This window comes from Muscardinus avellanarius, assembly GCF_963383645.1.
Source record: "Muscardinus avellanarius genome assembly, chromosome: 4".
NCBI lineage: Eukaryota > Metazoa > Chordata > Mammalia > Rodentia > Gliridae > Muscardinus > Muscardinus avellanarius.
In genome coordinates this window covers 52,487,255-52,501,722 of record NC_137789.1, presented here as the reverse complement: position 1 = coordinate 52,501,722, position 14,468 = coordinate 52,487,255, and the positions used below count along the sequence as shown (strand labels likewise).

At 39.3% G+C, this 14,468-nt stretch overlaps 1 protein-coding gene across 1 annotated transcript in view; it reads left to right on the top strand.

The window, feature by feature from the left end:
- Positions 1-5,730, top strand: part of CPNE3 (copine 3) — a gene marked incomplete at its 3' end in the record, with an annotated part of 38,779 nt that extends 33,049 nt beyond the window's left edge. The window contains exons 13-15 of the mRNA XM_080693639.1: positions 1,216-1,349; positions 3,115-3,351; positions 5,620-5,730. Of these exons, the coding sequence (XP_080549765.1) occupies positions 1,216-1,349; positions 3,115-3,351; positions 5,620-5,730 (482 nt within the window). The remainder of the gene's footprint in view (positions 1-1,215; positions 1,350-3,114; positions 3,352-5,619) is intronic.
- Between the last annotated feature and the right edge of the window lie 8,738 nt (positions 5,731-14,468).

Sequence of the window (14,468 nt, the reverse complement as noted above, 5' to 3'; positions counted from 1 at the left end):
ACCTGCATCCTAGTAACATCTCTGTTCCTGAGGACACATTCAATAGGTATTTACATAGGATGCAAGGATCCCCAGAGGTGCTTTCTACCAGGAATGCCAGTCAAGTTTCACTAGGTTGTGCTGTTGTAATAAAAAAAAAAATCTAATCTCAGTGGTTTATATTGAAAGCAGTTTATTTCTTGCTCAGTTTATATGTGGCTAGATTGCACCTCTGTTCTGTTTCTTATTCAGGAACTTAGGCTGAAACAAAATCCTTTCTCTGAGATGTGTTGGCTTCCATTTCAGAGGGAACAGAACTATAGAAATCAGACAGTTTTTAAAACATCTAGCCAGCTGTGGTGTGGCACATGCTTGCATTCCCAGTACTTATGAGACTGAGAAGGAGGATTCTAGGTTTGAGGCCAGCCTCAGCAACCTTCAGCCTCTTAGTAAGACCCTGTTTTAAATAACTAAAACTTTTTTTCAAAAGGGCTGGGTATATAGCCCAGAGGTAGAATGTCTCTGGGTTCAATCTCCAATAACACACGCACACACGCACACATTATCTCTCTTTCTCTGCTTAGACATAGATGTCATGCCCATTCATATGTTTCAGTCAAAACTAATCAAATGACACTGTCCAACTTTCTACTATATAACACACTGTTGGTCCAGGGGCAGTAGCTCATAATTTCATTAGTGTTTGTATAACAAGATATAACCAATAACCAAGTGAATATATGGAACTAATATAATCTGTAACATGACTAATCTTTAAGTTATTGAATAGAATAACTATTTGTGTCAATCAATTAACTCTAATATTGGTCTCATAACCACATGTTATTTTTATAGCACTGTGGGCCATTAAGAAAAATAATTTTCATTTTAGTAATTTTTTTCCTGCCACTTATTATCAGTTGTGTGACACAGCACCTTTCTCATGATTCTTTACATCAGAACCCAGTTCAGAGTCATCAAAATTAAGCACAAATGTCACAATCCTGCACACTAATTAATAATTTCACTGAGATGAGAAAACATGACTTCTGTTGGGGAGGGCAGAGTTTGTAGGTTTTTGCAGTGAGCATAACTGGAGTTTTCTAACGTACACCTTAGAGGAACTCCTGAATATGTAATATTTGACTATTTAAAGTACTATATGTTGATATAATTGTTAGTATTATAAATCACACATTGTACTTGAGGATTTGAATACTACATTTCCTGGTCTAGGAATCCAAGGCATTATAGAAGCGTATCGGACCTGTCTTCCTCAGATAAAGCTCTACGGACCGACTAACTTTTCTCCAATCATTAACCATGTGGCCAGGTTTGCAGCTGCGGCCACACAACAGCAAACTGCATCTGTGAGTGCTCTGTGGTTGGGAATGGGAAAGATGGGGATTGAGAGTTGCTTCTGCTTTTATACTTGTACTTATTTGGTCTGTTGTGATACAGAGTCGGGAGCAAGAAGTAATGGTACAGTTGTCATTAATTTGGGAATAAGAGCTGGGCATGGTGGTGTACTCCTGTAACCTCAGGACTTGGGAAGCTGAGACAGGAGGATTGCAAGTTTGAGGCCAGCCTCAGCAATTTAGTGAGACCCCATTTCAAAATTTGAAAAATAGAGCTGGGGTTACAGCTCAAAGGTAGAATGCCCCTGGATTCAACATGTAGTACTGAAAAGAAAAGAAAAGGAAAGAAAAGAAAAGAAGAGAAAAGAAAAGAATAATTTGGGAGTAATATCTGTTACTGTTAAATTGGTGATCATTAAAAATAAGATAACAAAATAATGCTTGCAGTTATGATTTTTTTTCTCTTATATTTTGAGTTCACTTTCTTAGTTTTTACAAAAAAAGAGCTATTGTCTATTTATTTGAAGTAGACTTCACAAATGAAGGCTTGAGAGGCTGATATCAGTTGTGGTTACAAGATTATTTACTGTACTAAAGAGGTTGTTTGAGTTAGCTAACTATTACCCATTGCACCTTGGATACTAGATCTCTTTTAGCTGCAGTATATTCAGAAGTAAGTTGCCAGGCGTGGTAGCGCACGCTTGTAATCCCTGCATTCGGGAGGCTGGGACCTGGAGGATCGCGGTTCGCGGACAGCCTCAGCTACTTAGTGAGGCCCTCTGAAACTCAGTGAGACCCGGTTTCAAAATAAAGAATAAAAAATAGGGCAGGGGGTGTAGCTTGGAGGTCTAATGCCCCTGGGTTCCATCCCCAGACCCGCAAAAAAAAAAAAAAAAGTAAGTTGGGGGAAGAAACTACCTTATATAGTTGTTGAAAGGGTTGAATAAGATAATTGATATAAAGTGCACAGTGCCCAGATCAGAGTAAACACACAGTACATGTTAACTACCACTAGAAATCTTAATCCATTTTACTTAAATGGTCCAAAAGATAATCACAACTTTAAGTAACATTTTGCTAGTTTCTGAAAAAAAAATTTTTTTTTTTCGTGGTACTGGGGTTCCTGGAAGCCCTTCTACTTCCGGGCTACACTCCCAGACCTATTTTTTTTTATATTTTTATTTGGAAATAGGGTCTCTTAAGCCAGCGAGGCTGGCTCTGAACCAGTGCGATCCTCCTGTCTCTGCCTCCCAAGCGCGGGGATTACAAGCATGCACCACCACGCCCAGCTCTCTGAAAAATTTTTATCAGCGATGACAAAATGGAGAGAAAGATTTACTACCTTCAACCATGTCCATTTTTTAAAAAGTGTATTTCATTTGGCAAATAACTCTACTACTTCCATATTTATTTGATCTTTTGAGAATGGCATTGCCACTTGCTTCCTTGATCCATACCTTGACACATTTAATGTTTCAATTAAGTTCTACTTATTGAAAGGTTAATCTTTGACATTTAGATAGCTTACTTGTGTGTATTTTGCCAACCTTATTTTGTGGTGTGCTGCTTTTAATGAACCTGCAGTTTTTCTAAGAGTCAGTTTCCTTGCCATCAGAGAATCATGGAATATTTTATGCAGACAGTATCCTGGGTAGACTAGCAAGGAAAATGAGCAAGAAAGAGAACAGTGACTCATGAAGCTAAAGATGCCCTCAGTCATTGCTGTTACTGTCAGGGGCTTGATCTGCTCAGTGGACATCCTTTCTCTTTTTGGCAGCAATACTTTGTGCTCCTGATCATTACTGATGGTGTGATCACAGACCTTGATGAAACCAGACAGGCGATAGTTAATGCTGCCAAGCTGCCCATGTCCATCATCATCGTGGGCGTTGGAGGAGCCGACTTCAGTGCCATGGAGTTCCTGGATGGCGACGGGGGCAGTCTCCGTGCCCCATCGGGCGAGGTGGCCATCCGAGATATTGTCCAGTTTGTGCCTTTCAGACAGTTCCAGAACGTGAGTACTACTCTACCCTGTTTGAACACAGACCTTTCTAGTCTACAGCTAAGCAGTTGAGTAAGGGTTCAGGGTTAAGGGGCATGTGAATGCTGGACCTTTTACATAGGAGAGCTCAGATTGGATTTTGTACTGTGTTTGAGGTACTTCTTGCAGCTTGTATGATAAATTATTAAAATGATATTGTTGTGACTATCTTAAGATATATTTTTTCTTTACCTTCGTAACATCAGAATGAAACCTTGTGTAAGTGTATAAAGAATTTATCAAGTGGGAAGTTGGTTTGATGAAAATCCTTGGGAGACTTACTCAGTTTGCTCTAGGGGTAACATCGTGTGAAACCAAAGTGCAGACTCACAGGATATTTCCTTTGGCTTAATCAAGATGTATCACTACAAGGGTTCCTCATGTTGCATCTTTCTGTAGTCACATCCACTCCCTTCCTACCTCTGTCCTCTTTAATCCATGGAAACTGCTGGTCTGTTCTCCATTTATATAATTTTGTCATTCCAAGAATGTTACACAAGCTGGACATGGTGGCACATGTTTGTAATCCCGGTACTTGGGAGACGAAGACAGAAGGTTCTCAGGTTCGAGGTCAGCCTCAGAATTTAGCCAGGCCCTCAGCAACTTAATGTGATTCTTTTTTAAAATAAAATAAAATAAGATGTTAAAAAGGCTGGGAGTGTAGTTTAGAGGTAGATTTCACTACATTGTGAAGGGCCTCACTAAGTGGCTGAGGCTGACCTTGAACCTATGATCCTCCTGTCTCAACCTCTCAAGTACTGAAATTACAAGCATGAGCCACCATGCCCAACTTAAACATTCATAGATTTTTTTTTAACATTTATTTTTGTTCCTTTGGATAAATACCAAGGAGTGCAATTGCTAAATCTTATGTAGTTGAATATTTAATTATTAAAGCAATGTCAAACATAGAGTGGCTATCCCATGTTATAACCCTGTCGCCATTTTAAATTCTCACTAGCAATATAAAAGAATAGTGTGTGTGATATACAGTGCTAATGTTAGCGATCTTTATAGTGAAGAAACAGTTTTTATTTAGATTGCTATAGTTATGCAGATCTTCCCAGATGATAATATAATTGCTTAGACACACACACATGTGCACGCATGGCGCGCGCACACACACACACACACACACACACACACACACACACGAGTGCACTTAAAACCAGTTTTTACTTATTCAATGAAATCTGAATAAGATCTATGAATTGTGCTGATGTCAGTTTCCTATTTTTAATATTCTACAGGGAATATTCTTCATATTTAGATTCTATATAATTAGAATATTCTACATAATTAGAATATTATTATAGAAATTAATGTAGAAATATTGTACATAATTAGAATATTCTACATAGGAAGAAGCTAGGTGAAGGGTACTTGGGATCTCTGCCTTACTTTTGTACCTGACCATGAATTTATTATTACAAAACAGGTGGTTAAAAAATTAATACCAGTGAATAAAAGAGTTACATTTAAAAGCTAAAGAATGAGCTGGGCGTGGTGGCACTTACTTGTAATCTCAGCATTTGGGAGGCTGAGACAGGAGGATTGCAGTTTGTGGACAGCCTCAGCCACTTAGTGAGACCCTCTGCAATGCAGTGAGACTCTGTTTCAAAATAAAGAATAAAAAATAGGGCTTTCGGTATAGTGTGGAGGTAGAATGCCCCTGGGTTTCATCCCCAGTACTGAAAAAAAAAGTTACAGAACGACAGCAACGCCAGGCATGGTGGCGCACGCATGTAATCCCTGTGCTTGGGAGGCAGAGACAGGAGGATTGCGCAGATTCGAAGCCAGCCGTGCGCGCTGGCTTAGGAGACCCTGCTTCCAAAACAAAAATGAAAAATAGGTCTGGGAGTGTAGCCCAGAGGTAGAAGGGCTTCCAGGAACCCCAGTACCACCCAAAAAAAAAAAAAAAAAAATATATATATATATATATATATATATATATATATATATATATATATGTATATAAAATGACAGCAACAAAAATTACCAAATTATAAAATGCTGGTACCAAAAAAGGACTTGACATATATTATCAGAGTTAATAAATCAGTTGTAATTAACACTTGTTACTTAGCTTATTCCACATTTTGTGGATTTTTCATAAGACAAACGTACATGCCTAGGAATTAGAATTACTGCCTTTCAGTGGCTGGTGAGATACCCCTAGTCTTTTATCAAAAAGACAATAAATCTTTGGTTGCTAATAGTCACTTGATTTTTTTCCTCAAGGCTCCAAAAGAAGCACTTGCTCAGTGTGTGTTGGCGGAGATTCCCCAGCAGGTGGTGGGCTACTTCAACACATACAAACTCCTTCCGCCCAACAATCCCGCTGTGAAATAGGAGGAGCTGCGGCTACTTCAGCAGAGTCCTGATGCTGCAGCAAGGGGAGCCATCCATCTCTTACACAGAATCATGTAATGACGTATCTTCAGTTTCATGTACTTTTCACCCCCAGCATTTATAATGTAACCCTAGTTCTTTTGGATTGTATCTGTTAAAGCATAGTTTTTAGTTTTTTATACTTTTTAAGAGGACAGTGCCAAGTCCTTCTTTGCCCAATCAATTCGGTGAGTGCTAATGATTTATAGTATTTGCAGCAAGGCTATTTGGATTAGAACCTAGTGGGGGTAAAGTTATTTTTTTAATTGTTTTTGCACAATGAAATTGCCATTGTTAAATGTTCATCAGTAAAGTAATGAAAACTCGGGATGATGTAATTTGCTGTACTTTGTTCACAGTAAATGTTTTATAAGCCACTGTCTGTACTATTGATTAAGAGCTTCTTAGATTAGATGATAAAGAATATGTTTCTATAACTATCCCTCCCTTTTCTATGTGGTAAAAAACTATCATTTCTATGTACCTGGTTTTTGCTGCATTTAGACACTGAGCAGTTTACAAAACAGCTGAGGACTTCCTGAGAAGGAAAGGCATGTACTCAATTTTTAAAATGTACAATCAACAAGTGAAAAGAGCCTCATTTAAGTAAGCCATTTTTAATTGCCTTTCTGGATTTTTTTTTCACTGTGGAATATTGTAAACATGGTTAGATTTGAGCTTCCTTTTCATTAACTGAATTTGATACTCAGGATTCTGTAGATGATTAGAAGATAGGGTGTTATTTGATTATTTTAATTGAGGTTTTCTACATAGGATAGGATTGCTTTTTTCCATAAATCTATGAGGATTGAACATTTAAGGTGAAATTCAGAATTCTATTTTCTTCTAACTGATTAAAGGCTTTACTTATTAAAAAAAGGAGAAGGAGGGGGAGGAAGAGGAAGAAGAAGAGAAGAAGAAGAAGAAGAAGAAGAAGAAGAAGAAGAAGAAGAAGAAGAAGAAGAAGTAGTTTAGTTTTATACAGATTTATTTAGATATTTTCTTTTTTAAAAATAATATTTTGCCTGATTTTTTGATGAAAGCAGTTATCTATTAGTCAAAATTATACTTTACATTTTAATAATGTGCTGTTTTCTAAGTCCAAACTTTATTCTGGTAAGCATAAAACCTAATGTAATTTAAAAGAAAGAAAAAACAAAACTCCATTTTTTAACTGCTACATTAGGATAGAGAGGACTTAATATTTTTTTAAGAATAGAATTTATTTTCTATTACCTTTTGAACATATTACTTAGTGAGCACTACATTTTCAGAATAGATTGAGTAACATTTGATGGAGGAGAATCTGTGTGCCAAGCACTGTGCGTAGCCATATGCTGGCCAATTATCATTAACATCATTTAAAGTTGTGTATTTTTCACATATCCTTAAGTGGATACACACAGCGCCATGTCAACTTGCCTCTTAGTGTTACTGAAAACTGGCACCATAGCCTGTGCTTCTAGTTCCTTGCTGTGTCTGAAGGAAGTCAGCCCTGTGCTGTCCACCTGGAGGTACCCACCTAGCAGGCTGCCACTGTGCAACACAGCTCATTAGCTAACAAGTAATTTCAGTTATCAATAGAGAAAATGAAAACTTACCATCCTTCCATGTTTGGAGCTATTAGGGTCTCAGAGGCCCTAATTCCAGTTCTCTTTCTGTGCTTAGAAGGAGCACAAATATGTTGTAGTCTGCAGGATTTTCTTTTTTCAGATGCAGGAAGCCTTTTAGAATTGACTTAGGCATGTCTCAGTGTGTGGGAAAACAGGTAGGCATGGAGCTGGTCCGTGCACCTGAGGCAGGCGGCACCGGGCCTGCTCCTCCTGCTCCTCAGCCCCCTTCAGTGGTGTCAGAGGCATTTGCACAGACCACCGGTGAACCACTGTGGTCGAGAGCAGCTGTTGATTTCATTGGACAAGCAGCAATCACCACTGTTGGTTTGAATCAGTCTTCATAATTTTGTATTCTGGTTTCACCAGAATTATCCCTTTTAAAAAATGATTTTCTTTAAATTACTGATTCTTTATCAGGTTTATCAGTAGGTATGTTGTTCCTAAGGGCTATGATTCTAGCTAGTGAAGGTAATCGGCACCTTTCCACAGTTTAAAATAAAAGCATTTGCAGTTACTAAATTGTCATTTTATAAAATTCTTACACTTTGAACACTCACCTCATCACATGGTGTTCGGATACTATTTTATATTAAAATAGTCCTTTTCCCTACTGTGCCACCATTCATTCAAATGCCCTTCATTTTTACACTGTATTTAAAGAAAAAGTAACCAAACTGATTTTTATACATCATATAATCAGATATAACAAATATGTACTGTAACATCCAGTACCCTAAGTAGACATAAATATTTTTCACATATGCATGTACTGAGGAAATAGTGCACCCACTTGCCTCACCTTATGGCTACAATTGAAATTGTAAGAGCATTAAAAATTTCAAATCTGACCAAGGATTTACAACTGCTCATTTTGGGCAGTGCTTTACACAGCCTTTCTAAAGGAAACTGAGAGCCCAGTTAGTGCTTATGCTATACTTTGTCTTTTTCATTTTGTAAATTTTTTTAAAAGCCATTTTCATTTCTTCTATTCATTCTACTTTTTCATTCTACATTCATGACATAGAATGTAGGCCATAGAAGATTTGGTTGAAATTGTGAGAGACTGTTTTGTGTTTTTATAAATGTCTTTGATAGCATGAGTATAACTTACTAATATATGAATTGATATTAAAAATGTCTTCCATGTGAATTCCCTTTGGATAAAGTTGCTTCTTGATGTGACACAGGAATGCTTTGTTTTTATTTTTATTCTTTCTCCACATATCAAAAGAATAAGAAAGTTAGAAATAAAGCATTTTCATCCATTTTCTGGTGCTATAAACAAATACTGCTGGGTGTGAACCAAGTGGACCTTGTTTTATCTCAGAAGTTCAGTGCCCCGGGTTCAATCTCCAGTACCACATATGCACACAAAACAAAACCAACCAACCAACCAACCAAACAAACAAACAAACAAAAAAACAGCGTCAGCTGTGTTTGGCGGCACACACCTGTAATCCCAGTTCTTGGGAGGCAAACAGGAGGATCACAGGTTCAAGGTCAGCCTCATCAAATTTTTTTTTTTTTTTTTGGTGGTACTGGGGTTCCTGGAAACCCTTCTACTTCCAGGCTACACTCCCAGACCTATTTCATATTTTTATTTGGAAACAGGGTCTCTTAAGCCAGTGAGGCTGGCTTCGAACCTGCGGGATCCTCCTGTCTCCGCCTCCCAAGCGCGGGGATTACAAGCGTGCGCCACCAGGACCGGCTTAGCCTCATCAATTTAACGAGATCCTCAACAACCTAACAAGATGCTCCGTTTCAAAACAAAATAATAAAAAAATAGATGGAGTGTAGTTCAGGGGTAGAATGTCTCTGGGTTTGTTCCCCAGGACAGTGCACACATGCGCGCGCACACACACACACACACACAAACACACACTCTACAGATGGTAATTTATGAATAATAGAGGTGGGAAGTTTAAGAGCCTGGTGCCGAGGGTCTCCATGCTGTGTTGTGTATGGTGGAAGAGCGAGAGAGCACACGAGACTCATCCTTTTTTATCAGGAACCCACTTCCACAGTAAAGAGCTGGCTCCTGCAATCGCAGCATTAATCCATTTGCAAGGGCTCTGCCTAATTACCTCTTAAAGGTTCCATCTGTTAGTGCTGGCACAGTGGCAATTTCAACATAAGTTCTGGAGAAGATGTACAAACCATAGTCTAAAGTAGATTTTTAGATGGTTTGTATATCATACTTTACTAAATAAACATTTGGGAGGACATTATTATCTTATGAGATTTGTTTAGAAGATATTGAACACCCAGGTATGGTGGTACACACCTGTAATCCCAGTACTCGGGAGGCTAACAGAGGAGAAGCTCTGGTTTGAGGCCAGTGTACAGTAATTTAGCAAGACCTTTCAAAATAAAAAGGGTTAGGGGTATAGCTTGGATTCAATTCCAAGTACTACAAAACAATATTTTTTTGAATGGGTTCAAGATACTGTTCTGGGTACAGTAAAGGAAGGCTTCTTAGCTTGTAGTAAGTATGGTCTGAAACATATAAAAATGCATATTTATTTATTTATTGCATTACTGGGGATGGAACCCAGGGGCATTCTGTCTCCAAGCTATACCCCAGCCTGATTTTTTTATTCTTTATTTTGAAACAGCATTTCACTAAGTTGCAAAGGGCCTCACTAAATAGCTGAGGTGGTCTGCAAACTGTGATCCTCCTGTCTCAGCCTCCCAAATTCTGGGATTACAAACCACCATGCCTGGCCAGAAACAACTTTAAAAGTTAAATGGGCCAGGCGTGGTGGCGCACGCTTGTAATCCCCGTGCTTGGGAGACAGAGGATTGCGCAGGTTCGAAGTCAGCGGCTGGCTTAAGAGACCCTGTTTCCAAATAAAAAGTATAAAATAGGTCTGGGAGTGTACCCCGGAGGTAGAAGGGCTTCTAGGAACCCCAGTACCACCAAAAAAAAAAAAAAAAGGAAGAAAGAAAAAAAAGAAAAGGAAAAAAGAAAGTTAGTTAAATGGACATACTGTCCTGCTTAACATGACTGATAAAATATAAGTTTCAAAGCCAGGCATAGTGGCATGCTTGTAATCCCAGCATTTGGGAGACTGAGACAGGAGAATCTGGGTTTGTGGACAGCCTTAGCTACTTAGGCCCTCTGTAACTTCATGAGATCCTGTTTCAAAATAAAGAATTAAAAAATCAGGCTTTGGGAGTAGCTCAGAGGTAGAATGCTCCTGGATTCAATCCTTAACAACACACACACACACACACACACACACACACACACACACACACACACATTGTTTCTGTTATGTTCTTCCACTTATTGGGTATGGCTTTAGGAATACAGTAGTATTCCAAAAGGCAGCCACCATTGCTGCCTTCATAGAAATAATGGCCGAATGGAGGAGAGAAAATATTAAGAAGTAATGAGAGACATGAGGCCAGTGTATGAGGTGACATGTGGTCAAGACCTGAACCCGGCTAGGAGGCGAGGCGCTTCGGTGAGGATGTGCCCTGTAGGCTAAGACCTAGAAGTGGCTGGTGACAAGGGTTTAAAATCACCCATGTTAGTGTCAGGTCGACAGCAAGTATGGAATTAGATGTTTTGGGAGTGGAAAGAAGTTTGAATTTGTGGGAATACAAAGTGTGAGGGGGAAAGTGGAGAGAAGAGGTGGAAAGTTTGGTGGGGTTTGCCCACCAGAGTGGCCATCTGGGGCACATGAGGGTGTTTGACCTTAGGACTGGGGTAGGAATGGGATGCACCTGAATAGACTTCACCAAAAGAATGATGTGATCCTATTTGGATTTTGGAAAAACTAGAAGATCTTACATTTTGGCCCAGAGAGATGAACTCTGAAGCCCACAGGCTGTGGCCAAACTTGGGTCTGGCCACAATGGCCTTGCCTCAGTGAAGCCAGGTTGCGGCTTGGTGGTGGTCACCTTCTGGTGCAAATGCAAATCTCTGGTCACTCATTTCCTATGGATCTGATTCTTGGTGTGTTTCCAATTTTGTTGCTTTTCCTGCTAAAAACTTGCCTTCATATCAAATTATTAGGTCCGTATCTCATCAATTTCTTAATGGCTCAAAGGCTGTATTACACTTGGTAATAGATAAGATAGATCTAGGACTACCAAAGCCATGCTGGAAAAGACCATAACCCTTACCATGTGTCATCACCAATCACAGCTGTCATGGTTGGTGTCCCCAGATCAAGCAGAATGTCCCCATAAAAGCTGATGTGTTAGCAATGCAGAAATGTTCAGAGGTGAAATCATTGAATCAGGACTTTTTTCTGGTGGTGCTGGGGTTCCTGGAAACCCTTCTACCTCCGGCCTACACTCCCATACCTGTTTTATACTTTTTTTTTTTTTTTTTTTTTTAATTTGAAACAGGGTCTCAAGCCAGTGAGGCTGGCTTTGAACCTACGTGATCCTCCTGTCTCCTCCTCCCAAGTGCGGGGATTACAAGCATGTGCCACCACGCCCGGCCTGAATCAGGACTTTTTACCTCATTAGTAGGTAAATTCATTTAATGCATTGATGATTTGAATGGGCTTCCTGGGTGGACAATGTAGGCAAGTAGGGTATGGCTAGAGAAAGTAGGTGGCCTTAAGGACTCTATCTGTCCCTGGTCCCTTCCCCATTACCTGCTGCCTGCTGCCATTAACTGAGAATCTTTTCTCTGCCACATGCTGCCCCACGATGTCTCTGCTTTAGAGCTGAAAAACCACGGGCTGAACTTCTGAAACTATGAACCAATAGACCTTTTCTCCTCCAAGGCGTTCTTGTCAGGCATTTTGGTCACAGCAACTAAAATGACTGTTTGGCCACATCCTCCAGAAAAGCCACAAGGAGGTTGCAGTGTTCTTAAAGAATCAAGCTTTGGCTTGGCTATTGATATTTTCCTCCCCCAAAAGAAATTATTGGTGAGATAAGTATTGTTATGAGCAGAATTTTGGCGTCATGGGTTGGGAGTGGAGAGCTGGATCTGTATACTTTTCATCAGCACCAGATTTTGTGGTAGCAACTGGTCTTCCAGAACCGGACTCAGAAGAATTGATAGAGTTGGAGAGCTTTAGGGAGTTTTCAGAGAAGAGACTGAGCAGAAAATAATTAGTTGTTTTCAACTATCGTTTCCATCTTCAAGAAGTATTCACTTGCCCCTTGAACATATGCTTGCTGAGTAGCTTACTACAACAATAAGGAATTCTAAATTCAAAATTTATGCTGTAATGTGGAAGGAAGATAGTATATGATACTAAAACAAAACAGGAATGAGCAAAGCGAGGGGTTCTCTGCGGTGGGAGAAACACTGTCTTCTCGTGTCTTTAGGCATCTAGAGGACCCCAAATGTTGCTTCTGAAAGGACAGTCTTTCCTCCCTCCTTCAGCATTTGTTGTTCACTCCTTTACAGCCAGAGCCAAGAAGAGGCCTTGGCATTTAATAAGCACTCTTTAAACACAGATACCTGAAGAATGAGTGAGAAATATGCTAGTGCACTAATAAGGTAGAAATTAACGCATATGAGAAAACAGAAAAATTGTCGATTCGATGCATGGAGCGTTGGAGGCATTGGGGGTGGGGTGGGGACTGGGAAAGCTTTCCGATGTGTTTGCATTTCCTTAGGACTTGAAGGTTTTAGAGGGTGTTATCAACAGAATTGGGGTTGTTGATGGCATGAAGTGGGTAAGTAGGGTGGGTTAGTGAACACTGTTAGGAGAATGAGATGAAAGTGTTTGTCTTTATTTCTTTTTTTCTGGCACTGACAATTGAACTCAGGGGTATTCTACCTATGAGCTACACCTCCAGCCCTAATTTATTTTTTATTTTGAAACAGGGCCTCTCTAAGTTGCACAGGGCCTTACTAAGTTGCTGAGGCTGACTGCAAACCTGTGCTCCTCCTGTCTCAGCCTTCCAAGTACTGGGATTACAGGTGTGTGCTACCATGCCCAACTTAACCCTTTTGTTTTATAATTGAATCTCTTTACTCATGTTTATAAATTTGATATTTGCTATGTAAATTTGAGCTGTATCAGTCTTTCACATATTCCTATTTTAGCACGAGCTCTGGCTAGTTCCTTTCAAAAGGGCAAGCTAAATCTGAATCTTTATTCTTAGATTTGTAATATAAATATTGTCCTAATATGACAAATATAATCATAATTTAACCCCATGGAAACATGAGAAAGGTACTTGTGAAAAGGTTATTTTTTGTAGATACCTTTTCTTTTTCTTTCCTTTTTTTTTTTTTGTTTTTGGTACTGGGGATTGAACCCAGGGGCATTCTGCTTTCAAGCTACACTGTTAGCCCTTTTATTTTTTTGTTTTGAAACAGGGTCACATTAAATTTCTGAGGCTGGCCTCAAACCTGTGATCTTCTTGTCTCAGCCTTTTTCAAGCACCAAGATTAGAAGTCATGTGCCTCCACACTCCAGCAGATGCTGCTTTTATCAAGAAGCTATGTGGTGTCTTGGAACCTTTATTTCTACCATACTCTATGTTAACCCTGGGGGGGGGAGCATCTTTATATTTTGTAAAATGAGTACTTGGAATAGGAATCTCTGAATTCCCTTTCAAGTTTATGATTCTGGTATAAACAACAAAGCTTGATTTATTTAACAATAGATGCAAGAAACAGCATTATGAACCTCTTTAATAACCCTTAGCATGCACTGTGTGTTGAATCCTGTGTAGCTTAGGATTCCCAGCAGAGAGAGAACTCATAAATTTGCAGCAGGATCATTGTACGCAGTGGGCAGAGATGACTAGAGGTGCAAAGGGACAGTGAGAGGGGCCGTGACCTTTCAGGTGTCTCTCCCTTCCCTCATCCAAGGGAGTTATCTAGAAATGTCAGGTTGTACTGCTTAATGATGCACATTTATTTGACCTTTGCACCATCAGTTCTAGTCACAAAAGTTATAGGAGGAAAAATACAGCCAGTCATAAAAACTCAAAGAGGAAAACATCAAATTTTACTATAGTGTTACAGATAAGGTACTTAAAACATGAATTTCAAGTATCCTTGGTCTGATTAGATCTAATAAATTCCAGAATAGCAAGGTGATTAATATCTTCTGACAATTTTTAAAATTCCTCATAGGAAGGTAAAAGAATTAT